This window comes from Chanos chanos, chromosome 4, assembly GCF_902362185.1.
Source record: "Chanos chanos chromosome 4, fChaCha1.1, whole genome shotgun sequence".
In the NCBI taxonomy this organism is placed as follows: domain Eukaryota; kingdom Metazoa; phylum Chordata; class Actinopteri; order Gonorynchiformes; family Chanidae; genus Chanos; species Chanos chanos.
The window spans coordinates 26,896,730-26,923,060 of NC_044498.1; the positions used below are offsets into that span (position 1 = coordinate 26,896,730).

Here is a 26,331-nt window from a genome sequence, read left to right on the forward strand (position 1 = left end):
CTTATTTCCTAATATACTTTGGAAAGCAGGTCTCCAAAATGTCCAGCACCACCTAACCACTCTACAAAGACTAACCTCTCTACAAAGACTAATCATCAAACAGAGACTAACCACTTTACAGCGGCTAACCTCTCTTTAGAGACTAACAACCAAACAGAGACTAACCACACTACAGAGACTCATCTCTCTACAAAGACAAACCTTTCTACAAAGACAAACCTCTCCACAAAGACTAACCACAAAACAAAGACTTACCACTCTACAGGAGCTAACCTCCCTACAAAGTCAAACTTCTCTACAAAGACTAACCTCTCTACAAAGACAAACCCCTCTACAAAGACTAACCACAAAACAGAGGCTCACCTCTCTAGAGAGACAATCCTCTCTACAGCAACAAACCACTCTATAAAGACAAACCACTTTACAGAGACCAATCACTCTACCGAGACTAACCACTCTACAGCATACAACATGACATGAGCACTTAAAAATGAATTTATAACAAAATCAGACATAAGAGAATTCAGATTTATTTCTTACAATCATTTTATTTTAATGCGTTACTAAAAATATTTGTATATATATTAAGGGTATGCATCTCTCTCTTAAGACGTATCTAGATACATGGGGTACAATACGATTCAGGGACGATGCATTTTAATATGGAAGGATTCGGTGCGATTCGAGTCCTGAGCATTTGTTTAATGTACACATTCATTTTCCATTACACATTACAAAAGCCAATTCTAAAAATGTGGCATTGCTTACCTTCAAATAGATATATTTCATAAAAGACTAGGGAATTCCAAGTATTTTTGTTACTTGATGGCACAGGAAAAACATGAAGACAAATGTATCATTTCAGAATTACATGTCATTGTGTTTATCACTTTTCCAATAGACACAGTTGGACAAAAAAGACTTACTGAATGAACAAACATTTTGACATTATTAACTGAAGTCGGTCTCACATAGGCCTCACCAAGCCGTCTCACCAGGTGAGTGGTGAGATTTGTTGTGCTACCACTGTACTTAATCGCTATTCTACAGACCTTACAAATGGCCAGACTTTCGTCCAATTTTCCTTCCTTCTTATAAAATCCAAATGTTTTCCAAACTTTAGATTTTAGATTTGATGGTGCACTGTAAACCGTGTCAGCGTTATAGGACACGTTGTTAATGTTTTTACCTTGCAAGCATCACTAACGTTACTCTCGTAAAAGGTAAAAGGTCAACGCGAGACGCTGTGCAGATTTATTAGTGAGTGAGAGGCAGTCATTATTATTTTGAAAGTAACATGACTTGTTGCGTTAGATAAGTGAGTTTTCCAAAGCAGCTTAGCTTATACTTAAGTAGAATTAGCAGCAAAATTTCAGTCAACTGATTCGTAACTTTAGAATCAGGCCATCGACCGGTTCACGGTACATTTAGATCGATCCAGGGGTCCACGCTTCGATGCAGTTGCACCTTTAACATTAAAACCGGTTTCCGATTTGCATTGGTGAATCGTTACACCCATAATATATGCACAAGAGACATTTTTATTGGACCTATTTTAGACTCAATGTAGTGACATATTTCAGCACACCGCAACCCCCCCCAGCTCCCTGCAAACTCTGCATATGCGCTATAGAGGCAAATCACTCTACAGAGACTAACCACTCTATGGAGACTAACCACTCTACAGAGACTATGGATCACTGCTTATCTGCATGTTTTGGCACATAAATGAGCATTTCTGGACTACAATCAGCATGACATCTTCAGCATGAAGAAAGAGGAAAAAAGCAAAACAGGTTAGTATATGCATAAAATAACAAAGTCCACACTATTGTTCAGACAAACGTAATCAATCACTGCCTGCTGCAGGCATTTCACTGCAGTTTGGACAAGTCTTCACAGAGGATGAATGGAAGCTTCCTCACACATGTTCACACAGCTGTAGAAGTAAGGGGTTTGGTGGCAGGAAGTGGGGGTTTAGGGGACAGATATGTGTGGCCTTAGCTGTTCATGCATGCCTGAGCCATGGTATGGATGCATGGACAGAGAATGAATGGTCAGAAGTACTGTGAAGGGCCTCCTTCCCCTAGCTTGCTGAACGAGATTAAGAGCGTTAAACTGTTTAAATAAATGTCTAAATATGTTTAAATACATGTCCATATTAATCCATAAACACATGAATGACAGAGGGTATGGGAGAGAAAGCAGCGAGGAAAAGAACTCAGTCCATGAAACATGGGTGAGGGAACATTTACTGATATGCACAGGAATAAATATTACTCACTAAAACCGTACACCTTTTCTCCCCCTGTTTCTTTGCTATCAAAAATAACCTCTCCTTCACCTAGTCAGAACAACTCCACACATCTTTGGTAATGAACATGTCTCTGTGGTGTTGGCACTCTAACAGAGGTGTCATTTTACAGTGACTGCCCCAGTAATAGCAAGGCAGGAGCAGCATTCTTCAGTTTGCCAAATAAACACGTTTTTAATCACTGGAGTACTAACAAGATGTCAGGACAATAGAGTACTGACCTTTGACCTTTAAACAGTTCAGTTGTTTTCTTTTCTTCTGCTGCCTTTTTTTTAAATCACCAATCGGTTCATGTCAGGAATTACCAGGCTCTGTCAGCAGCCACAAAAGCACTAATTGCAGCTCCAAAGACAAGTCCAGCTTGTGGAAAAAGGAAGCAATTCAAATCATATCATGTCATGAGAATCACAGTCCCACCTGAACACTCCGCTTTAATTTTGGCTTAAATAACAGTAGTGAATGACAGCTGTGCACATTATTATGCCAAATTCTCCGTGAGTAAGACCCAGATATGCTAAAGCTAATGTTTTGAGACTAACACTGTATTATTAGCAGCACAGACACCATGTCTTTCCTTGCTAACTTGATCAATCATCATGGACAACTGAACATTATTCATTATTCTGGGGCACTAGCTGCTCTTTCTCTCCAAAACCCATAATACGCTTTTGATAGATGTGTGGTACTGGTAGACTATGAGGGAGCTGAGCTGCTGCTTCAATTTGTTTCCAAATTATCCCGAGCACGCTCCAGAATTAGCCTACAGTTTCTCTTCATTAGCTGCCTCATTGCCATGGCTGCTGTATTAAACTCTTTGGGAATTATTACTATTATTATTTTTCGATGCTGGATATCAATACAGGCAAGACAAGAATCACACAGCCAAAGAACAAGCTCAAAGACATAGTTTTATGTCAGTGGCTGTTGCTTTCCCTCCTTGACTATTCCCATTTGCATAAAATACAAGTAGACAAGTAACAGTAAATAATTAGGATGTAATGAGGCAGTAATAGCATCATCTTTCGGCACCTTGTGAATAAGACACAGCAAAATAACAAAAGCACGGCCAAAATCTTGCTAACAGACACACATGGCCAGTGTCTCACTCTAACAGACACACATGGCCAGTGTCTCACTCTAACAGACACACATGGCCAGTGTCTCACTCTAACAGACACACATGGCCAGTGTCTCACTCTAACAGACACACATGGCCAGTGTCTCACTCTAACAGACACACATGGCCAGTGTCTCACTCTAACAGATACACATGGCAAACAATGCCGCCATCTTACTTTAACAGACAAACAGCAAAAATGATAAGAGCTGTTAAACGCTTCCCAGGCTGATTTTACTAATTTGACCCTAGATATGGGATCTAGAGGTTTTGCATGGCCTTTCTGTGTTTCTGCTCTCTGTGCGATTAAAAAGATAACTTCTGCAGTACACTGTCAAAGTGGGACCACAGAGGGCACAGACGCGGAAGGCCGGGCTCCACCCTGTGTCTATATCTTTTGGTTGATCAGAATGATTTCTGACAGGGACACCAGTGAACGTGTATACAGTACAAGCTCTGGGTTCATTGTAAGAACCAAGTGTGACCCAGTCTCAGCTTGGTGATCCCTAACTGCTGTCATCTCTGTGACCCCCAGTTGTTGGAGTGGCCTCATGGGACAGAGATCCCCCAGAAATATAGCTATTATTCTGGGTTTAAGAATGATCCTGTGAGAAATCCTGTGAGAAAACAAAGGCTGTCCTCAAGGGGAAAAAAGATATACTTTGCAAAATACACACCCTTTGAATATGTAGAATTAGTCTGAGGGGTTAGAAGAGTGAAAGAAAGAGAGATATCTATTTAGCTTCTATTGTTTCATATTAAGTGTGAAAGGGAAATCCACCAGTTCTGAACAGGAAAAAAAGAATAAAGGAACACTCCAGACTCCAGAGAAAGAGAATGAATGCAGGAAAAAGGGGACCTCCAGCTGAATTTGGTTTCACTCTGCATTTACCAAACAAAGCAATTATAGACTCATATGAATCGTTCTAAGGCCCCTTGACTCCAAGATGAATTGGTCTTCGTATTCATCTGACCCGCCCTGACACGGCAGAACTAGGCAGGGAACACAAAGAAACACACATCTTTGACCTTCATCAACACATGTCACTGTAGCAGGTGGAGCAAATAAAAGCAGAACCTTTTATATTTAATGTCCTCAGTATAACCTAATTATGAACATATGCCATGGAAAGAGTAGATTGTTCTCAAGATGGGAACTGGAGAACACAGGGTCATTAAGCATTCAGTTTCTCTTCAAACCCAACACAATGCCAGGCAAGAAAAAAAAGAGTGCAGCACAACCCAAACTGTGAGGAAAAATGAGTGAGTCTTTGTGAGGAGAGGCTTATGTGGGAAAGGCATCTGGCAAGACCACTGTGTCTCTTAGCAGATTAGAGGGCATAGAATGACAAAGCACCGCCTGGTCTCCGGAGGAAAAGGCGTTATCTTGTGGAACTGTAAGTATCTGTAGTACAATGTGTGTCTTGTAATTTGAAACATTATTAATCACAAAAAATAACAATTCGGGGTGATTTGACAAGCCCATCTCTAGCAGCTCATGCTGTTGGCTGTGTAATACTTTTTTAGTTTTAAGGACAGAAAAACAGAAGTTAGGGTCTACTCTGTCTATGATTTTTACATCAAACATTGGTCAAGCAAAGGAAGATGTTTCAAATGCCTTGTAGCCAGTAGCCTTACAGTGTATGAACCAATCAGGGACAGTTGGCCTCCCACTGTCAAATCCATTGGGAACCAATCAGAGATAGTAGGTCTTCCACTGCTTATTTGTCTGCAGGTTACTTTCTGTGTTGCACATTAAATGCAGTGTAAAATTAGCGTACACTAATCCAACAGGAGCACTGGACACACTGATTTGATTTCTGTTTGTTGACACACATGGGAAATGACTAGAAATACTAGTGGTTTTCAGCAACCTATGGAGCTCACCTCATATCGAAAGCACATCCGTCAGATTAAACATCTCAGTTACAAAACAAAGTGGCTACGGTCCCTGATTTGTGCATGAACTGTCCTCAGAGTGCTATCCACACTTATCCAAACAGACCACACATCCACACTCCCTTAAGAAGCCGTTGGTCCAGCACACCCTGCATCCATCAGGCCTAAGTATTGGTTGATGTAGTGGTCCACTACACTGTGCTGATATAAAGCTAACTCACAGATGACTCATGGGCTGCCGGTCCCCATGAAAACAGGATGAAGGTACTCACCAATCTCTGCCAGCAGCATCCAGTCACACAGAGGGACTGTTTTCAGTGACGGACAGCGGGGAAGTGAGACCTCAGCAGACTACACAGCACTGCGCTGCACAGTTTCAGTCACACACAGAGATATTAGGAATTTATCTACCCCAGTGTTTAGTTTTCATATACAACACCACAACTGTACTCATTTAAAAGGTACACTGTTGTTACAAATAACAATTACACAGATATGACTTCTTGGGATGACACCTAATGCTCCAACAGCCAATAAAAGACACGGCAACTGGACAAAACAAACAACAAAATACAAAGAATGATATGACAGATGGCAAAGCTGACCATCCTGATGGAAATATAAGACTTCACCATGGATAGACTTCACCACAGGCAGATTTCACCACAGATAGAGTTCGCCATGGACAGACTTCAGCACCGACAGACCTTAGCACCGACAGACCTCAGCATGGACAGGCTTCACCATGGATAGACTTCACCACAGACAGATTTCACCATGGATAGACTTCACCACAGACAGATTTCACCATGGATAGACTTCACCACAGACAGATTACACAATGGATAGACTTCACCACAGACAGATTACACCATGGATAGACTTCGCCACAGACAGATTTCACCACAGACAGAGTTCGCCACGGACAGAGTTCGCCACGGACAGACTTCAGCACCGACAGACCTCAGCACGGAAAGAATTCACGGGGAGACTTCACCCTCCAAAATTTCACCATGGTGACATAAATATCCACACTACTTTTCATCTCTCTCCAGCTCTTACAGAAGACCAGGATAAAAGTGTGCAGAGAGAGAGAAAGAAAGAAAGAGAGTAAGAAGCCATATCCATATAGGCTCATCTCCAGTGGCCTCCTTCTCTCCTCCTTTCTCTCTGTGAAGCCTTGGAGCTTGGAACAGTTTGATAGAGAGTGGGTGACAGATTGATGGTGAAAATGTGAACAGCTGTTGGAGGTTTAATTTGTTTTTTGTTGGTTGGCTGCGTTCTCTCTTTGTTTGAGCAGTTACGCGCAGTGATTTTTCTGGAACACTGACTGAGGGGGTAGTCTTTGGGTCTTTATCACAGCATGAAATTTGTAAATGGGGGAAGGTCAGGCTAACTGAATGAGACACAAAGGTGTCTGTTTCAAAACAAAATTACCACATTACAACATTAATATTGCAGCATAAATATTGTAGCAGTCTCTTATCCTTGGGTTAAAGCCCAAAGTTCCCAAAACAGTTTCAGTCTCTGGCCTGTTATCTGCAGTCTGCCTGACCATCTTACCGTCTGTTTTCTGTTCTGCATACATTATAGTCAGTATGACCATTTTTGCTCACAGCATAAAAGATATCAGGGAGGGTATGGATAAATGTGCTCTTGAGAGTGTTCTTTTGCATTATTAAGAGTTCCCTCTTACCATATGCACCAAACAACATATGACAAAAATACTGACAATTAAAACAAACAAAAACAATTAATAAAGATAAGGAAAAGGGGTTAGCTGTGCTGATTTTCCCGATTTCCTGTAGCTATGAAACAATTGGACACAAGTACATACAAATTTTTTCAGAATTGCAGAATTACAGAATAATGTAGCCACAAATAGTATGTCACTGACCCTACAGTGAAATGACATGTTTGTGTTCGGGCGTAAATTTGTGGCTTGTGTCATCATTTGAATGAAAGGAATGATCAAATGAAGGGCTTTCTATGTCTGTGCTTTATTTACAATAATAAAACATAATTCAGTGTAATGGAGTGGAAATGGATTTTCACCTTAAGGAAGGTAGTATTAATATCAGATGCTGCCATGCATTAGTAATAAAAAAGTGCAATTTCCCTCTAAGCAATTAGCAGTAAAACTTGACCTTCAGAATGAGCCCTTGAGTTTCACCAAAACAGCCAGGGAACTAGCTGCTCTGGGAACTCTGAATGCAGCTCAGAGGCTAAGAAATACAGGCCGAGAGAGATAGAGACAGAGAGAGAGAGAGAGAGAGAGAGAGAGAGATATGAAATACCATCACCAACAAATCTGGTGAACATTTGTGTCCATCTGGCAACACGCACAAATATAAATAATCACACACACACACACACACACACACACGCGCGCACACACACACACACACACACACACACACACACACACACACTCATTTTCCCTGAATGGTATTGCAACATCAGTTTGATGACTGAGTCCTACGCATGTATAACAATTGGCTCCCATTAAATACCAGCTGACATGTCATAAGAAGGACTCAGCTCTATATGTGTATCAGCATTACTTCAGTTTTAAGTGATGCTAATCAACTGCTTTGCAAATAATATTTTAGACATCTGTGTGTGTGTGTGTGTGTGTGTGTGTGTGTGAGTGTGTGTGAGTGTGTGTGTGTGTGTGCGTGTCTCTGTCTGTCCATGTGTGTATGTGTGTGAGTCTTATTTAATTAATGTGAAGACTTAATAGACGAGTACATTCTTCTAAATATACGTTGCGTGGCAAGTTAAAGTTCTGTTTGAACTAATCGTGACATAACTATGTCAGTATATATAGCCAACGCATTACATACGAACATGTGCCATTAGTTGAAAATTGCTGATTAAGATGCCTTAACAATGAAAGCGATGATTGATTTATGGTATCTTGTTATCTTGAGCATCATTTAAAAACAAAGCTTTGCTTCAGCTAAAAGTGACAAAATAATGCATTACTTACGCACATGTGTCATTGAAAACTGCTGTTTAGAATGACTGAACAACAAAGACATGAAGTGATTTATGGTATCTTGTTATGCAGAGAAACAGTTTTTGTTCGTAATGTACAAACACATACGTAATGTATGTTTCATGATGTCATGTTAGTCATCTCATTCGATATGTCTGATTAACTATTCTGCCGCTGAGAGGCATTGAGGTAGGCTGCGTTTACAGACGTATGCAGTGACGTAATGACTTGGCTCTGCGGTGGCTCTCTAGCCCGTGGAAAAGCAAACCGGTTCTTAGAAGGTTCGCAAGTTGAACCAGCTGCGAACCGGCACTAGCACCAGCCCAGCACTAGCACCTGGTTCGTGTTGGTGGAAAGGGGGTATCTCTGTGTGTGTGTGTGTGTGTGTGTGTGTGTGTGTGTGTGTGTGTGTGTGTGTGTGTGTGTGTGTGTGTGTGTGTGTGAGTGAGAGAGAGACTACATTTTGCCTGTGTGGGCGTGTGACACACACTCAGAGGCAGATTTAAGCACTTGTGTCTTGTCTCTGTTACACAGGTCATGACTGTTCATACAAGTTTTATTGTGTGTGAATTACATGAGGCATCATTCTATGCTGGTTTCTCTGAATATGAAACCATTTTTTCACCAGCACAAAGTGTGTTATAAACAAAACAAAACAAAATTAAGCAACAGAATGATGCATATGCAGTTTATCATTGCTCCTTCAGAGAAACAGTTTTGTGATTTAATTAAGCTATTTGACAGTTAAAATTTTATGCCCTCCATCTCCCTTGTTGGTTTAAGAGAGAGAACACGGGTGATGGAGAGACATGAGGTGAATTGCGTACACAACCAAGGCTCTGTGTTTTCTGGGATTGACCGTCATGCAATTGGGGTTTGTGCCTCAGTAGATGCAGATGCCTGGTAAGACCAGGCTGCTGTTTGTAACTGGGTAGCTGTAGTAAACTTCACCCTCACGCAGAATAAAAAATACAAGTCATTCTGTTCTTTCTTGTCCAGGAATAATCTTCCACCAACCCAGCTCCTGTGGATTTTTTCCCCTCTGTTTGCTCTCAGTGGTGAGTGCGCTGGGCTATTACCGACAGTCTGTGAAAATTACGTCTCTGTGTCACTCCTGACATACACATCTTAGTTGCTATGACAATATGGAAGATGTTTAATTCATTTTCCCAACATGATGTTCAAGAGTTTACACTCTGTGTTCAGTATGCCACTCTCTTTGTGTTCAGTACACTGCCTTGGCACTGAAAATCGTGAACTTGGGCAAAGACTTTGTCTGCTTTAGAGGAGTGCCACTGGCCCTAGAATGCACACATCCAACTGCATTTAGTCCCTGTTTGTTTAAAGAAGCACAGTGGAAACCAGGAGTGATCACTCCCCAGCTGTTCACTGGCTTATATCAAACCTGTATATGATCTGTAAGTCTATAAGACCATATGCTGATCTTATACCAAACCAGTATATGGTCTGTAAGTCAAGAAGACCATATGCTGATCTTATTCCAAGCCAGTATATGGTCTGTATAAGACCATATGCTGATCTTATACCAAACTGGTATATGGTCTGTAAGTCTATAAGACCATATGCTGATCTGGCTCATGAGGAGATGGTTTTAGCATTGATTCCAATGTTACTGATTTCTTTTGAAAACACGAAGTATTCTCTGTCTGTTGGCAATGATATAATGTGAGAAACAACGTATGAGTCAACATGCTTGGAATGCCTTGTTATCCAAGTGATGCAACAGCAGGAGAAGAGCTGTCTTGGATGGCATGGCTGGTGAGATGTGTGAGTTTTGAATAAGAGAGAGCAGATTCTTAGTCTTGAGATTGTGTTTGTTTCCCTGCCTGACAGTGTGACTGACACAAAGCTAACAGTGGGAACCAGAGAGAACAGTCCCTCTGGCAATCCAAGATTGATAGGACGAGTTTCAAGGCTGTTTGAAAGAATCTTTAATGAGTCCCCTAAAGCCCTCAGGATCATCTGAAAAACACACTCACTAAACGCACATAAACACACAACACATACTGATAACACACACTGAACACATAAACACACACAGAGACACACACATACACTGAACACATACATACATACACACAAATGCATACATACACACATGCACGGGTGCACATATGCTGGCTTACTGAACACTAGGGGTGTAACGGTACGTGTACTCGTCCCAAACTGTCACAGTACAGACATTATGGTTCGGTGCATGCAGTCGTATGGAGAATACGCAGTAGCCCATGTGCGAAGATTGACCAACGGAATGTGGAACCAAATTTCACAAGCGCGAATCTCTCATTTCACTCTCTCATAGTTGGTTTGATCTCTTCTCTCTAAGATTTGGGATCCAATTATGGTGCAAGTGTATTATGACTTAAGTTTTCAAGGACCTTATGTCATGGTTTACCGGTACGTTGTAGCAAGAAGCAAACCGCATTTCTTAATGAATAATAGATGGCAACGCTAGCTGTCAATAGTCGACTATTGGCAACACGCTGCTGTAGGCAGCCATGTGCAGTTGTGATGTCACAAACACACAAATTCAGAATGGGTAGCAGAAAGGCTTGTTTTCCTCACATAAATCATATGGCTTTAGGAGGAGAATGCATGTTTTCATACTTTGACAATGTTTCCATAGCACAATCATCTCAGTGATTTCAAAAGGGCAAGGAAAATCGTGATTTCCATTCTATGGCACCTTTAATGCACTACAGGTTGTACCAACTACCTCAGGGGGGACTATATGACACTGGCTGGGACAAACTGTAACTTGCACTACTGTCTGTTCAGAATAAATGAAAGAAACCTAGCCGTACGCATTTGGGGGGTTTTGTTGCTTTTCCCTTTGTACCGAATTAGTACTGAACCGTGATGTCCAAACCGTTGTGTGAACCGAACCATGAGTTCTGTGTACCATTACACCCCTCCTGAACACACATGCATACATGCACACACACACACACATGAACATCACCAAGTCAAACGGATCTTAATTCGTTAATGGGTTTGAGAAGCATGTCTTGTTAACCTTGGTCGTCCTGTTTGAGAAAAGGGGAAAGGACACAGTCCTACCCAGACAGTACCCCCTCCCCCTGACAGGAACCCACATCTGTTACACAATACACAACACATGTATTACCCATATCTCACCATATCTGCATCTGTCAAAGCTGCTGTAGATGTCTAATTAAACACCAAACAGAGAAGAGGACATGCAGTATTTTATGGGCTCTGCAATAAGGTTCCTGAACGAGGAGATCAATTTGCAGTCTGTGGTATGATGACCATTAAAAGACATTTTTTTCCCTGAGGTCATTAAGTCGAGCGTCTCACTGGCTATAAATAACTCAATTAAAGCAAGCTTGGGCTGACTTTAATAACTCGTTCTGTTCAGCACTTAAAACTAAAAACTACACACACAGTCACAGACAATCACAGGTGAAGAAAACTCTTGTTATGCCCATGTCAGCAGGGCAAAAACCCAGCAACCACCATTTCATTCTGGGAGTCTTCTGTGCAGCTCCTAACAGTGAGTCAGTTTACAAACCTGTTCAGTCTTCAGTGGAGTCTCAGGTTCATAAAGTGTGGTGAAGACATGCTTTTCTTGCCTGATGCTGACTAGGGCTGTGTCCACTGTACAGTGACTTTGAACAGCTTTGATTCATTCTGTGTCCACTGCACAATAGCAGAGAGGGACTTTGACACTGTCTGTGTCCACTGCAAAGTAGTGGTGAGGGACTTTGCAGTGAGGGACTCATTCTGTGTCCACCATGCAGTAACAGTGAGGGACTTTGACTCATTCTCAGTCCACTGTCCAATAGCAGCAAGGGACTTCGACTCATTCTGTGTCTACTTTACAGTGACTCTGAAGGGCTTTGATTCATTGTGTGTTCACTGTGCAGTTACTTTGAAGGGCTATCACTCTATATGTGTCCACTGCAAAGTAGCAGCGAGAGACTGACTCATTCTTTGTCTACCATACAGTAACAGTGAGGGACTTTGACTCATTCTGTGTTCAACATGCAATAACAGTGAGGGACTCTGACTCAGTCTCAGTCCACTGCTCAGCAGCAGCGGTAGGTTCTAGTGGGAATCGACAGCTTAATTTAACCAGCACATGGACTGGAACTCATCTGTAGAGGGACAAGTTTTGACAGGCCTGGCGTTTTTGTGCACTGTTCAGTCAAACTGACTCAAAATCATCTTCTCACCTCTGACTCCTGACAGTGTATGTAAAAGCCACTGTTTTACTGGTATATGGGGACAGTAGAGTGAGCAGACACCACAGGGAAGAGAAGAGTTTAAGAGTTTCTCTGACAGGCAGGGGTGTAGGCAGCTCTCCCCTCTGTCTGCCAGCAGGAGCCTCTACTATGAGACTGACTGTGTTGGACAGACACGAGCTGTTATTTACTTTCTGGCTGAGCAAAGACAACCTCAGTTCCCGCTCTGCTGTGACACACACATACACACACACACACACACGCGCGCACACACACACACACACACACACACACACACACACACACACAAAAGCAGTCATTGCTCCGGTTTGCCATTTTAAACACATTCCTATGCGTGGGTACAGAAATGCCACTTACGGGTACCCAGAGAGAAACACTCTTTCATTATTCAAACACCTGAATGCCAGGAGGAGAATGGATTCAGAACAGTTCTGAATACTGCAAAAACAAGCCTGAGCAAGCCACTGTTCTTTACCATGTCAGGAAAAGAGGTGACGTTGTCTTTTCTTGTCAAAGGCAAATGAAACAGCATCAATTAGATCCCTCCCTGGGAGAGAAATTGTATTTACGTCAATCAGATGTGTCAGTCCTCATACTCGAGTGGCACCAAGGTGACTGTCAGTGTTAGAGTGTCTGAGCGAGCCAGCCAGGACACACAGGGCGATATGCATCGCCTCATCAAAATCTCAAACTGTCATTCATCACCTTCACTTCTCTTCATTCATTTTCTTATGCGATCTAATCCCATCCAGGTTCAGCACTCCATATTCATTCATAATTCTCACAGGACAATAAATCATATTCGCTAACATTCTGGTACTCTCCTTTTTAATAAAAGTGCTGAAGTATAGCAAGGAAGGTGAGCAGAATTCTGCTCCCAAATTCCAAGTGGATTGGTCAGTATGACTTTTTTTCTTTCCCACGAGTGACGGAATAAAATCCCTCAAGGGAATGAAAATGACAAATTACGTGCAAATTACATGGTGGACGACAAAGAAGGGCATGAAAGCACAGTATGGCCACATGGAGAACATCTCCAGGTGCTTTTGGAAGAGCATCGTTTTTTTTTGATGGTGCGTCTGTAGTTGACTATTTTAGCCTCCAGAGGAAAATCCAGCTTCAAAGGAGGATGGATCAGAGGCTGCCAAGACAACATGCCAGACACACGCCAAATAGCCAGCGAGGGGCAAAAGCATCTGAGACTTTGCTGCCAAAAACTTGGCTCGCCATCTTGAAGTGCGTCTCACTGCATGTGTTCTCACTGATATGAGTACAGACCATCTTGCCAAGTGACTGAACTCAGCTTCCACACATGCAGATCAGTGGAAGCCCCATTAACAGACTCTGAGATGAGAGAGTAAAAGACTGTACATTGACTGCAGCTCTGAGGATCTTTGATTTTCCATGTGTAGAGGCCCAGAGCATATCTCTTCATTTGATTCACGTCCTGGACACTCAGAAAGTTAGGCCTCAGGACATTACACCCAGTTTCTTTACGCTTCACTAATAACAACAGTTTTCACATTGGCCCTAAAAAAAGAGAAATTATCAGCAAGCTATGTGAGGGCTTTGAAGGTAATCATCACTACTTTTGGTCTGCCAGTCTGTGAGTGTCTCAGTGGGAAAGGAACATGTGTGGAGGGCTACACTATATCCTTACATTTGCCCACATCTCTGGACAATCTCCACCTACAGTAGGAGTCACTGACGTGCAGTGGTGGAGATTACACCCTGTTCTACTCCTCTGCCCTCTGATTAAAATACCCACTATCGTGTTGTTTAGGATCCAGGTGGTTATAATGCTAAGATTCACACTCACGACCTCAGAATGAGGTGCAGTGTTATGTGCCAAGCAACGTACCAAGTTCTGGATTCTTACTAAGACAATTCAATACTGAGCCAGGTCTGCAGAGAATCTTCAGAAAACTGATTTGACTACATACATTATTACCAATATACGTCTGCATCAAAGAACATAAACAAAACACTTGCCTTTGCGTTGACACCATCTCTGTTTAATGAACTCTCCACCGTCTACACTGAACACAAGAAAAACCACTGAAGACATTACTCTGTCTTCAGAGAGAGGGAAGTCTAGCATATCCACTGTTTCTTTAAAAACCTGCATCTTTGAGGGTTATGTGGAAATATATACAGCACAATGATTGACATTTAAATGTCTGCATGGTATTTGTTTTCTGGACAGTCTTCAGGCTATGTTTGTGTTCAGCAATTAGAAACTTCTGTGGATCATCTGTGTGAATATTTTCATAGAAAAGAGAATAGAGGTCAGGGTAAAAAATGAATTATAAACGTAGCTATCCCACTGTAGAAATGGGACCATCATTACTTTCAGAGTGAATCTAACAGATAGGGAAAACATGACAGATCTGATAATTAAGTTACTTGGCTGATCTGGTTTTTAATTGGGTACAGTATTTGACATCTTGACATTTTAATTATATCTTTGCTCATTTTTCCACAGATATGAGCAGATGATAGATTACAGAATAAATGAGATGGTTGAAATGAAATAGGGTGAAAAAGAATAAAGCATGAAGAAACATGTGATTTTGATCTCAAACATGTGATTTGATTGCTATGGGAGTGTTATCATGCCGTAGTCATTTAACTCAAAAGAGCCACTTTGGACTCTGATTTAAAAACATTCTCTGATAACTTGTCTTTGTTTTTTTCAAATTCTTCCAACACATCTGATATGAAATAAAGTTTTGAGAAAGACACATTTGAATATGAAAATAATTTTAAGACAAAAACATGTCAGACCAAGCTTTCAGGTTAAAAGATACAATTGTCTTTTCCAGATACATCTGTACCAAGAAAAGAAATGTGGCCCTGCAGAAAACTAGTCTGTTACTGATTTCTGTCACCAAATTCACCTGCTGGGGGGACATCAGTCATTCTTTTTTCTCAGGATAAAGCCATGCATTACCTTTGAAAGGTCGCCCACTTCCAGGTAGAAGCAGATGATGAAGACATTCCAGCTTACCCAAAGCACCATCCATGCTGCATACTGTGAGATGGAAAACATACATAGAAAAAAAAAAAACAAGATTGTATCAGACACAGCCACAGCTAGCTAGCCTGAACATTCATTTACATGTGCATAATTAATTAGCCTCAAAAAGCATAAGTGGGAATTTTTTTTTCTTTCTTTCTTTCTTGTAATTAATTTTCAAATGCATCTGAAGCACTGCCTCCACAGATACAGGACGTGCCAAAAAACAGCACTGGGTGCCTGCTTGTCTTCCCAGATGAAACTGCGATCTTGCGTGGGTGCGTGTGAGGGTGGCTGGCTTTCTAATGCGCAAACACTTGCTTATCAAAACAGCTAGAGATGCATGAAAAACAATGAGTCAAATTTCCAAGCCTAATAATTAGCAGAGCAGGCTGCTATAGAACTTTCAATTTCACCACATTATGCAAAACTCTTACTCTGACAAAAGAATGAAAAACAACAACAACAAAACAAACAAACAAACAGAAAAAATGTACATCAATTACCCAGGCCAGGGATTTAGCATAGGGTCTTATACATTACTCAGTGTTTGATGAGAATAAACTGCCATGAATTAGGAGGTGTGATTTTCAACAGTTCAGATGTGAACTACAGTTCATTCTGGGATCTGAAAGATGTACTAATCAGAGAGTGATCTGCAGGAAATATGTGCATCTGATTTGGGCGAAAGTCAAACAAATCGACATTCAGTTTATGTTCTGTCAAAAATGCATGGTCACTTACGGATTAATGTTTTCAAACAAAGATTCTCAGTCTTCCAGGTCATGGTTATCCAAGAAGGGTTAAATCAAGGGCAACTGGACTTGGCTGTACATTTAACATTAAATACCTAGGACTCCCCACCAGTCAGTCAGAACTGAAGACGCCTCTTGGATGAGAGGTGAAACGTCTTCAAGAATCTACAACCTGGTCCAGTTGGTCTTGACTTAACCCTTCTTAGACAAAAAGTCTATTAAATAAAGCTGACCATACAGTTCTGCTGAGTGAGCAGTCTGGCAAAAAAGCAAATGCCATGCAAAATGTTTTTTTTTTTAAATTTTAAAATCCATCTCAGTGATCTTCACACTTAGTGATGCTGTAAAATCGTCTATGGGGCACTGCTTCAAATATTCATATAGTGCTAAACAGCCATCCATTAATAACCACTTTACATTTACTTTTCAAAGGATTATTCAATCTCTTAGAACATTATCTGATGCCTTTTAGTGTTGTACTAATACAAAATGTGCCACATTTTATTTCTCTGAAAATATGACCAAGCTAAAGATTTGAGAATATTAAACACTCCAAACAAATTTACACAATTGACACACAGTTGTTTGGACAAACACATGTAGTCACTGATATTTCCTGTCATAAAGCATACTTGTTCCTCAGTCCAAAATCCACAATGACTGATAATGCACATCACACCAGACAGCTGTCGAACGAGGGCTCAGAGTTCGTCTCACTCAGAGATGGCCAGAGTCAGGTACAGTAATATAAACCTTCACTGAAAAATCAGCCAGCAGGAAGGCAGAGCTCACACATTTGGTGTGTTTAATATAGACAAATTGCTCAGTGTATCTGGGAGTGAGAATGGAGATGCATACCTCTCACCTGCCTACTGTACTGTATGTGCGGCCCTCTCCACAGAGAACGCTAATGCAAAGCCATCCACATGGTTATGGGTGGGAGGAAAGCGACACTTGGCCATTGATTGGCCATTGCTCTTACACACTGCTAATAAAGGAATGAAAATTAAAATGGATGTCATCAAGTCTCTTGGAATGTTACTTTCATGTAGCTTTAGATAACCCCACCTCCCAGAAAAAGAAATAAAAAAGGAAGAAACCAAGTGTTTACATCTGATTGGATCCAAGCAGCGAGATGATGCAGGATGATGTGGCACAGAGAAAAGGTACTGGGTGTAGAGGAAGTGCATTTGCAAAGAAGCCAAAGAAGCTTGTTTTGGCCACATGCCAGTCACTGGAAAACACTGTGTCAAATTAGAATTAAAATTCATCTGCAGTGACAGCACTGTCCAAACCGGATGTAAGCAAGAGTAATGTCAGAAAGAGGCTCATTTATCTCCCCTGTACGGGGTGGCTCTCTCTCTCTCTTTCTCTCTGGTCATCTGTCTGAAACTACAGAGGCCAGAGCTGAGCACACTGGCTGTTCCAAAGGGAATAAAGAGTGCCCCGGTGAAACGGTGATCTGCTTTATCTCGGTGCCATGACAACCCAGAAAACGACCAGCTCCGTCAAAACATCAATATCTCTCAGCAGCACGAAATCAGGAGGGAAAAATGCTGTGGGGGCGTTAAATGTCCATAAATACTCTGTTTGAGTGAACGGTTGTCGCAACACACAGATTCATCTCTAAGACAGAGTGGTATTACCTTACCACTTATTTCAGTCCACACTCTGCACCTGAATTTACTGCCAGTGTGACACTCTACAGCATACAGCCTGTCTGTCACTGATCCTGCGCAGAGAGTGGAAATGAATAAACCTCAACCCCTAAATGTTTCAGTTCTTCCCAGGAGTAGAAAATGAGATATAAGCTAGAGTGTGATAAGATGCAGTATAATGTTTCATTCAATGTTAATGTAGCTCAAAAAACAAAAACCGTTTAAAAAATCTATTCAATGTAAAGGAAATGCTGTTAAATTGCTGCGTGGTGCAAGGAGCAAGAAAATGAAGAAAAGCAGGTAGTGTTTCTGCTCACCCCAGTCACGTATCGTGGTCTGAACTGCACTGTTCCAAACAGGCCCAGGATAACAGTGATGATGTGCATGAAGTTGGTGAGGATTGGAGCCCACTGGTAACCAAGAAAGTCAAATATCTGCCGTTCCAAGATACTGATCTGGAGACAAAAAGAACACAAAAGACAACAGTAAGATACACTGCCTCTAAAAAACAAATTCCAGACTACACATCAATGCGATAATGTTTTAGCACTTCTGTAAATGTAAATGGCTGAAAGTTTTCTTCTCTTTCCTTTTCTTTGAGACTACAGGATGCCCTAGGAATTTGTTTTCTGTCTGATAAATGTCCCTGTATGTGCTGAGAATCAGAGCTGTGCACCATGGTTCTGGGCCACCCAGCGAGGAGAGCCTGCCTGCAGCTTAGCCCACTGCCCCCGATGCTAAATTAGGACAGGGGTACACACGGATCTCTAAAACCATCCCGCGCTGCTCAACCAGCCCCAAGCTCCCTGAGAAATCAAAGCTGGCAAGGTGGGTCTCTTGACTCTGTGTGCCCAAACCTGATTGGACATGACGCCGGCGTCAATACTACAAGCAATGACACTTCAAAGGCACGGAGGACGAAAAGAGATCAGGGAATGTCCCCAAAGGAGCTATAATCAGACTGCTTCAAACAGCTCATGCTAATAGCTCCTGAAGTCCCACCTGTGCTCCAGCTCTTGCATGCTCAGACCCCCAGGCCTTCTGTGAGAGGGAAATAAAGAATCACAGTAGTCTGAACTGAATTGTTTGTCAAGCCCTGGAATTAACTGGCTTGACCTTATGACATTAAATAGCAGAGAACTGATGTTGCAGCGTCTCTCCACAATAGGTGAAAATTAGTGGAGATGAACACATGTGGATTCAGTGTGTGTTTTTTGTAACATACCAACTCCACTCTGCTTCAGTTCCCATTAATGTTAGTCCAAAATATGATGAGATGCTGAGTATTACTGAAATCTAGCCACCATGCTTATACTTTATCAATCAAGAGAACAACCCAGTTATATGAAATGATAATTCATACAGGGGTTTGTCATGATCAGACTGTAATATTCAGTCAGTTAATCAATGTCCAGGGCTGACCAGCTGGTTACCTACCCAGTGGGGCAGCTCTCCCTCACATCTCAGCTGACATCCGTCTGGAAAATGTGTGTGTGTGGGTGTGTATTGTGTCTTTTGTCATAATAAACTTTCAGTTGACACTGGCTACTGCTAATCTGCTAAAGTAAGGCAATTCCAAATTTCACATCCAAAGCTGGGCTGACCTTGTTGAGGTTTCAGTTTTTGTTTGCAGTGACTCTGTCTTTTAGCACTGCTCCTGTCTTGCATGCCACAGAGTTCAGATAAGCAGTCTGAACTCAGAACCAGGTTAAGCTTCACATGCGGATGTGTCTACACGCCACCTGAATTCTGCTCTATTCGGTTGCCTCCGGCCTGTGCCCACTTTCCTTCAGTCACTATCTTTCCTCTAACAGGACATTTCAAAAATGGAAACAAAAATAAAGAATGTAGTCATGGAGCGGTGATACTCTTCTACACCTCCATAATCCATCAAACCTTCATTTCCTTAAATTTGAAAGGTCATTTCTGTCCTTAGTGACATCTTCCTCACAAACCCATTGTTAATGCATTTGTACTAAGACAAGAAGAGAGTAAACAATGGCAAATGTCAAAGCTCAGCATTTCCACGTTGTTTGTAAAGCCTCTGGTCTGGTAACACTGCTGATACAGGATAATGAAGCTAAGATCCTGTGTCCTGAAGGGGATCCATCTGCCAGCACAAAGACAGCCCCCGCACCCCCTACATTAACAGAGAAGGTCATTAACCATGCCAGTGATGCTCATTTCATCTGCATCTTTTGATCTTACTTTTTAAGGAAAAAGAAAACAGCCATTGGATAATTTTCTGGGGATTTGGGGTTTTGTTTTGGGTTTTTTTTTTGCTAAAATAAATCCCCTTAAAAATGACTTGATGTTACCCAAACTGAATGGGGCTCTTGGGCACCTCTCCCGTGTACACCTGTGTTTATTGGCTCAATTCCCAGGGTACCAAAGTACATAGTCACTTCAACATTACTACCCTAAGTAGAGAGAGAGAGATGGAAAGAGGTCTGGGGCTTTTTGTATTAGGCATGCTCACAGGGAAACACCCTAGGCTATTGCTGGAAGCAGACGGGCCCCAGTGATCATGAATGTGGCCTGTGTGCTCTCTTTTGTCTGAGGTAATACAAACAGCTTTGTTGGGCAGCTGTGTCCAAAGTGAGAGATTTATTGGCTAATTATGCAAACACGAGTAATTAGATATATAAATAGGAGGGGAAAATCCATTATAGCACAGGCCAGCAGAGATGGATCGAGACACAGGGTAAAAACATTGAGTACTGAAAAGCTTTGAATCAAAAGGACAAAAATGATATATATAAGGGCTAAGTACAGGCCTGGCTATCTGAAGTACATACTATATTTACATTTATAATAACTCAGATGACTATGTGAATACACCAGGTTCCTAAATGATATCTGTACCACATCTAACCTCAGTGACAAAATGATTTTTCCTACACCGAATTACAATTTGACAAAAATTTACCACATCAGTCTCCTTCCTTGACACGGTAAAATGATCTGTACACACACTGCAGACCGGACCACGCATCCCGGGGACTCTGTCAGCAAATATTGTTGAAACTTATCATTTCACGTTTTTCTCTATGTATACTTGTTTTGAGCCAAAAACAGAGCATGTTATTACTTGGGGTATAATACTATTGTGTGTTGTGACTGATTACAATGTATTGAGTATTGTGACTGATTACAGCACCAAACAAGTGTGTAACCTTCAGTACTCAGCCCCTGATTGAAGTAGAGAGCAGAGGTCTCTCTCTCTCTCTCTCTCTCTTTCAGTTTGCATGCTATTGTAATCACCCAGACAAAAACCAATCAACTGGCTGTTAGGAACACAGAACACAGCACAATCAAACGGCTCTGCTTGGTGTGTGAGCCCAGCCTTGAATCCAAAACTAGCCTGGATGGAAGCACAGCAGTCTTTCATACAGAGTGGTTCAGTCCAGCAGGACCCCACACTCTCTGTTTCCACCAATCAAACAGCTCCGTCTGCTCTGACAGCCTGGACCTCAAATCCAGACTCCACATGAGTAGAAAAATACATAGTCTAAAATATTATGACATCGCTTAGCTTCAACACTATGTCCTTTAGTTTCTTGCTTCATCAAACACTTACGCTAGCTCTGAAACACACCCACCCAACATAACAGCACAACATACCTTTTTGTCCCTGACTACACGGGATAAAGGCAGCAGCAAAATGCTTTCCAGGAGTTGAAAACTCACATAGGCTACCTTCTTTGGAATGTATTGGCATCTGTTTTCTCACCACTTAACATGCCTTTTCAAAAGCCGCCTCCCCAAAAGACATGGAAAAAAAACCACTTCATTCATTCAAAATTCATGTGCCTATGTGAACGTATGAATGTGTTTGGAGCATGCTGTTTTATGAGTCCAACATCTTAGAAGTGCAGATGAGCAACAGCAAAGCCAGTGAATAAGGAAACATGACCAAAGTCAAATGCACAAATCTGATCTCTGGAGCAGGAATAGGCTCCTGATACACTCTGCATTGAATATCAGCTGAGCCATTGGAACCCATCATATTCCTCTGACATTTCTTAAACATGACCGGATGCTTCATCAGGAAAAAAATGAAAAGAATGGAAGTCAAGCATTAACACTAGGACTGATATACATATTACATTATATTACTATATCATGTGCATATAAAATCATTAATCATGTATAAAAGAAGCATGTGCACCTGAGACGAAAAGGGATGTGGTATAGGTGGAGAAACTATTCTCCATGATGGACAGAATAGCGAAAGAAGAATCTCCCCCAGAGGATGAAAGAAAAGAAAGCTACAGGAATTACACGTCCTCTGAGATCAGCTCAGTCCAACCTGAAGTGAGACACACACACACAGGGGCAGGGATATGTGTGACAGAGCAGCAGTTCTTTTCTTTCTGCAGAGCTGAATATATGGCCTACTCTGTTCCACCATTTTCCTCCTCAAAAAGGAACGAGCCAGAGTCTGAGAGAGACACAAATGCTAAATGCCACTAAACACTAAATGCAAGTGGCTCAGACTATGGAACCATCCAGGTCTTCTGGAGTTTTAAGGCGTTTTTTGTTTTTGTCAGTTTTTTTCCAAGTGTTTTTTTTTTTTTTGGAAAAGCCAGAGCTGCATTACTGAAGCGGTAAAGACACAGTCTTAAGGTAAAAACCTCTCACTGATTTGGGAGGTGAGTATAATTTGTCCCATTCAGCTTCACCTAAGCAGTACATCTGCAACAGATGAAATACAGAAATAATATTTCTATATGACGAATTTTTAAAGATTTGATGAATAACCTTCATTGCATGTCCCAAGGCCTGGCAACATTTTCGTGAACCAAAAAAAAAAAAACAAAAACAAAAAAAAAGACACTTTCAAATTAAGTTTTCAAATTAAGTATATCTGTAAAGGCAGGAGTAGTTTGGTTCTGCTAATGATCGTAAACTAAAGGTATTTTAATTTAGTGAGCGAATTCAAACCTTGTGAAGACACTGAATAGCAGGCATTTTCCTGGCGTTACTGACAATATGTAGGAATGCAGAGAGGTTCTCTGACTGCAGAACCAAGAAAACCTTATTAGTAATCTTCTGTGTTTCACTAAAATCGGAACTGAATATTCAATTGCAAATATTTTACAGTTATTGACAAATCAATTTCTGATAAATCTGTTGTTTGTGACATAGACCTCTAGAAAATACACTGACAGTAACTGGTTTAACTTAGCACTGCTGGTGTAACTTAGCCCAGCTTAATGTGCCTTACAATTTTTAAGCTTTTGATCAGCGTGTGTAACTTAGCACAGTTGACAGAGCTTGGCAAACTAGATGCTGATATTCAAACAACGAATCTCAACATTTACATAAGGTTGCTGAGAGATTAGTGAGAATGCAGATCATGTGAATTGCCAATGCAGTGGGAACCATTTCTTAGCTGTACCTGTCACAACGCAGTGTGTATTTTGTGTGCAGAGACTGGGTCAGACATTCTGAAATGGATGATGCCGTTAGACATTGGGAAATAAATGCATTTGTTGTCACTGAGAATAGGGCTGATTTCCATTGATGTCTACAGCACTGTAATAAAAACTGCAGCTGGTTAAAACGTGCTGTTTATTAAGGGCACTTTCCACAGTGGCTTGCAACACGGACAGTGAAGCATGAAAAATACTGACTGTTACTTAAGGTGCAAAGTAGTCCTTAAATGGCCTTTTCTTGCACTCCACCACCTGCTCTTTGACTTATCTCTGCTACAGCAAGGTCAAAGCTGCTATAATGAGAAACACTCTCCCAAAATAGAGGTGTAAAAACTATTAGCCATACGCTCAAAACAGCGGAAGGATGGAGGCGTTGGCATGGTCTCAAAGAAATGCACCATCAGGAGGGGACACAGCAAACATTCCAGACACAATTTGAGACTCTTAAAGCAGAGTGTCTCTGTATTAAAGAAAGCCTTTTCACATGGAGAAGAGGAACCTGCTGTGTGCTTCTTTATATGTTTGAAAGCACAAACAGAAGCTGAGCCTGTGGTTGGCTTGAACTGGACTAAAGTTTCTTTACTGGAGCTGAGGAGAAAGGATCTGGTTGTGAGAGGCTCATTAATGTAACACGCTGACAGATGCCCGCGGGGCAGGAGAACGCTTACTGCCTGCCACAGAGGTGTTCTTAAAGAACCAATGGGGCGTGGGGTGGGGGGTGAAGGTGTTTGGTGGGTTGGGGGGGAGGGATACAGATGAATAACAGTCACCGAGATGTGGGTAACTACTAATGAAGATAATTTATTTCAATATTTGTTTCCATTTTAACAAGGCAAGCTGAAGGCAGAGTTGCCTGGGGGCTGAAGTGATGATCAGGGCTGATCTGGGAATAGAACCAGCTCTGAACTCAAATGGCACTTCAGTCAGATGGCTAGGAGCTGCCAGCACTCAGACAGTGGCTGCTGTTAACTGCCACTGTCATTTAGGTGATGAATATGCGAAGGGATAAAGCTATTGTGAGTATAACTGATTCATGCAGCTAGAAGCCACTGCAATTTCAGAAGCTCAGCAGATCATACAAACCCTCCACTCAGTGTTACACTCACTGTATTTCTGTAGAATGTCTTCATAGGATGGCATCAGCACAAAAACATCCAAAACGCTGCTGTACAGGACAGCTCTAGGTTCACAGGGCACATCAGGGTATTTGGCCTGGTGAAGAGGTTTTCAGAGCACAGGAATGTTTTATGGTATGTAATAGTGGACATTAGTGGACCAGACATGTTTTTTTTTCTTTGCAATCACGTTTGTTCATTTGTTTTTTGTGTATGTAGTCGTGTGGTGGGGCATTTTAGAGCTTGATTTTGTGTGTGTGTGTCTATGTGAGAAAGAATGCGTATATTATAGAGCCATAGTCAGTATGAAGCAGTTTGCGGACTGAAAGGGGCTGACATTCAATGACTCTGTCCTCACGGTGTGACAGGGCACGACTGTACTCTGCTTCACTCTCATATCCTCTGGTGTTTCACTGACTCTGTCCTCACGGTGTGACAGGGCACGACTGTACTCTGCTTCACTCCCATATCCTATTTGTAATGGCCAAGACTCAGAATACAAGGCACTACCAAACAACCACCATAAAACTCTCCAAAAACAATTCACATGATATCCACCCTAGCACAATACATTCAGAAACCCTTCTCCTCTCCCCTGTACTCTTCTTTTCTCCTCTCCTCCCCACTCTTCTGTTCTCTTCATTCTTTCTTTCTTTCTTTCTTCCTGTCATTGCTCCTAACAAAATATATGCAGTATTTGGGATTGGATTTTGCTGTGCTCAAAGAAATGTTTTGAGACCAAACTAAAAATAAGCTATCGATTTTTTATGAAAGACTCCACAAGAGCCAAAGTAAAAACTGGACATAAATAAAGCCCAGATTGATTCAGTGCAAAGCTGACATTAAAAGCAATGCAAGACTGACAGACGAAGGAGAAATGAGAGATCCACAGATACTGGTGACTGTACACCAACTCTCTGTTAGCCTGATGCACCAATTACAAATCAACCGCAGCATGTCAAAACTGACACACATTAGTTGATTAACAGGCACGAGTGAGTGCACAGCCAAAAAAAGAGACTGCATTGATGGAAACCCCACATGGCTCCACAGTCCCATCTGTTTTAATGTACCACATCTCCAATCACATGCTGCGCTACTCTGAAAAGGGATTCTAGCCGTGTCTGACTCAAGCTTTGACGTCAAAGTCAAAGGCAAATACAATGAAATGGATCTCTGTCAGTATCTGAATGTAATCTAACATGCAGCTGTGCCCTGTGGCTCATCATCTCTAATGGCTTTTGATCCAGAACATTCTCAGGAGTTTACACAGAATGCTGGGCAGACATGAATTGTCTGACCACTCTTACAGCAGACATATTCTAGTGATGTTCTGAAGACATCTTATCAAAATAATGCATGTCACTTTTTTTTTTGCTTACAACATCCTTGAATCATTTTGAGAATGTTAATACACTAAAAAATGGACAAAAATTTAGTTTCACAATATGCACTTGAATGCTCTTGAAAGTTTCCCACATAAAAGTATTAGTTGGTTTAAAACTTAGATATCAGGGGAGAGATGATGTCAAAATCCAAGTTTTTGCAAAGAGCCTTTCAGGTGGCAAGGACAGAAGATGGGATTGGGTCACCTTGGAGACTGGGGCACATGTGTGTCGCCCTAGAGACTAAGACACGCGTGTGTCATCCTAGCGACTGATACTGTGTACTGTGATGCTCAGGGTACACCCATGACACACCTCTCACAGTAGCTGTGGCAACAGGAGAACACTGTTTCAAGAACACAGTTAGGGGGATTAAT

General features: G+C 41.5%; 1 protein-coding gene across 2 annotated transcripts in view; it reads right to left on the reverse strand.

Moving 5' to 3' along the window:
* nkain2 (sodium/potassium transporting ATPase interacting 2) overlaps positions 1-26,331 on the reverse strand; it is a 109,238-nt gene that overhangs the window by 56,478 nt on the left and 26,429 nt on the right. For both annotated transcript variants that reach the window (XM_030771911.1, XM_030771910.1), the window contains exons 2-3: positions 18,331-18,468; positions 15,535-15,615 (exon numbers count right to left, since the gene is read on the reverse strand). In XM_030771911.1, the coding sequence (XP_030627771.1) occupies positions 15,535-15,615; positions 18,331-18,468 (219 nt within the window). The remainder of the gene's footprint in view (positions 1-15,534; positions 15,616-18,330; positions 18,469-26,331) is intronic.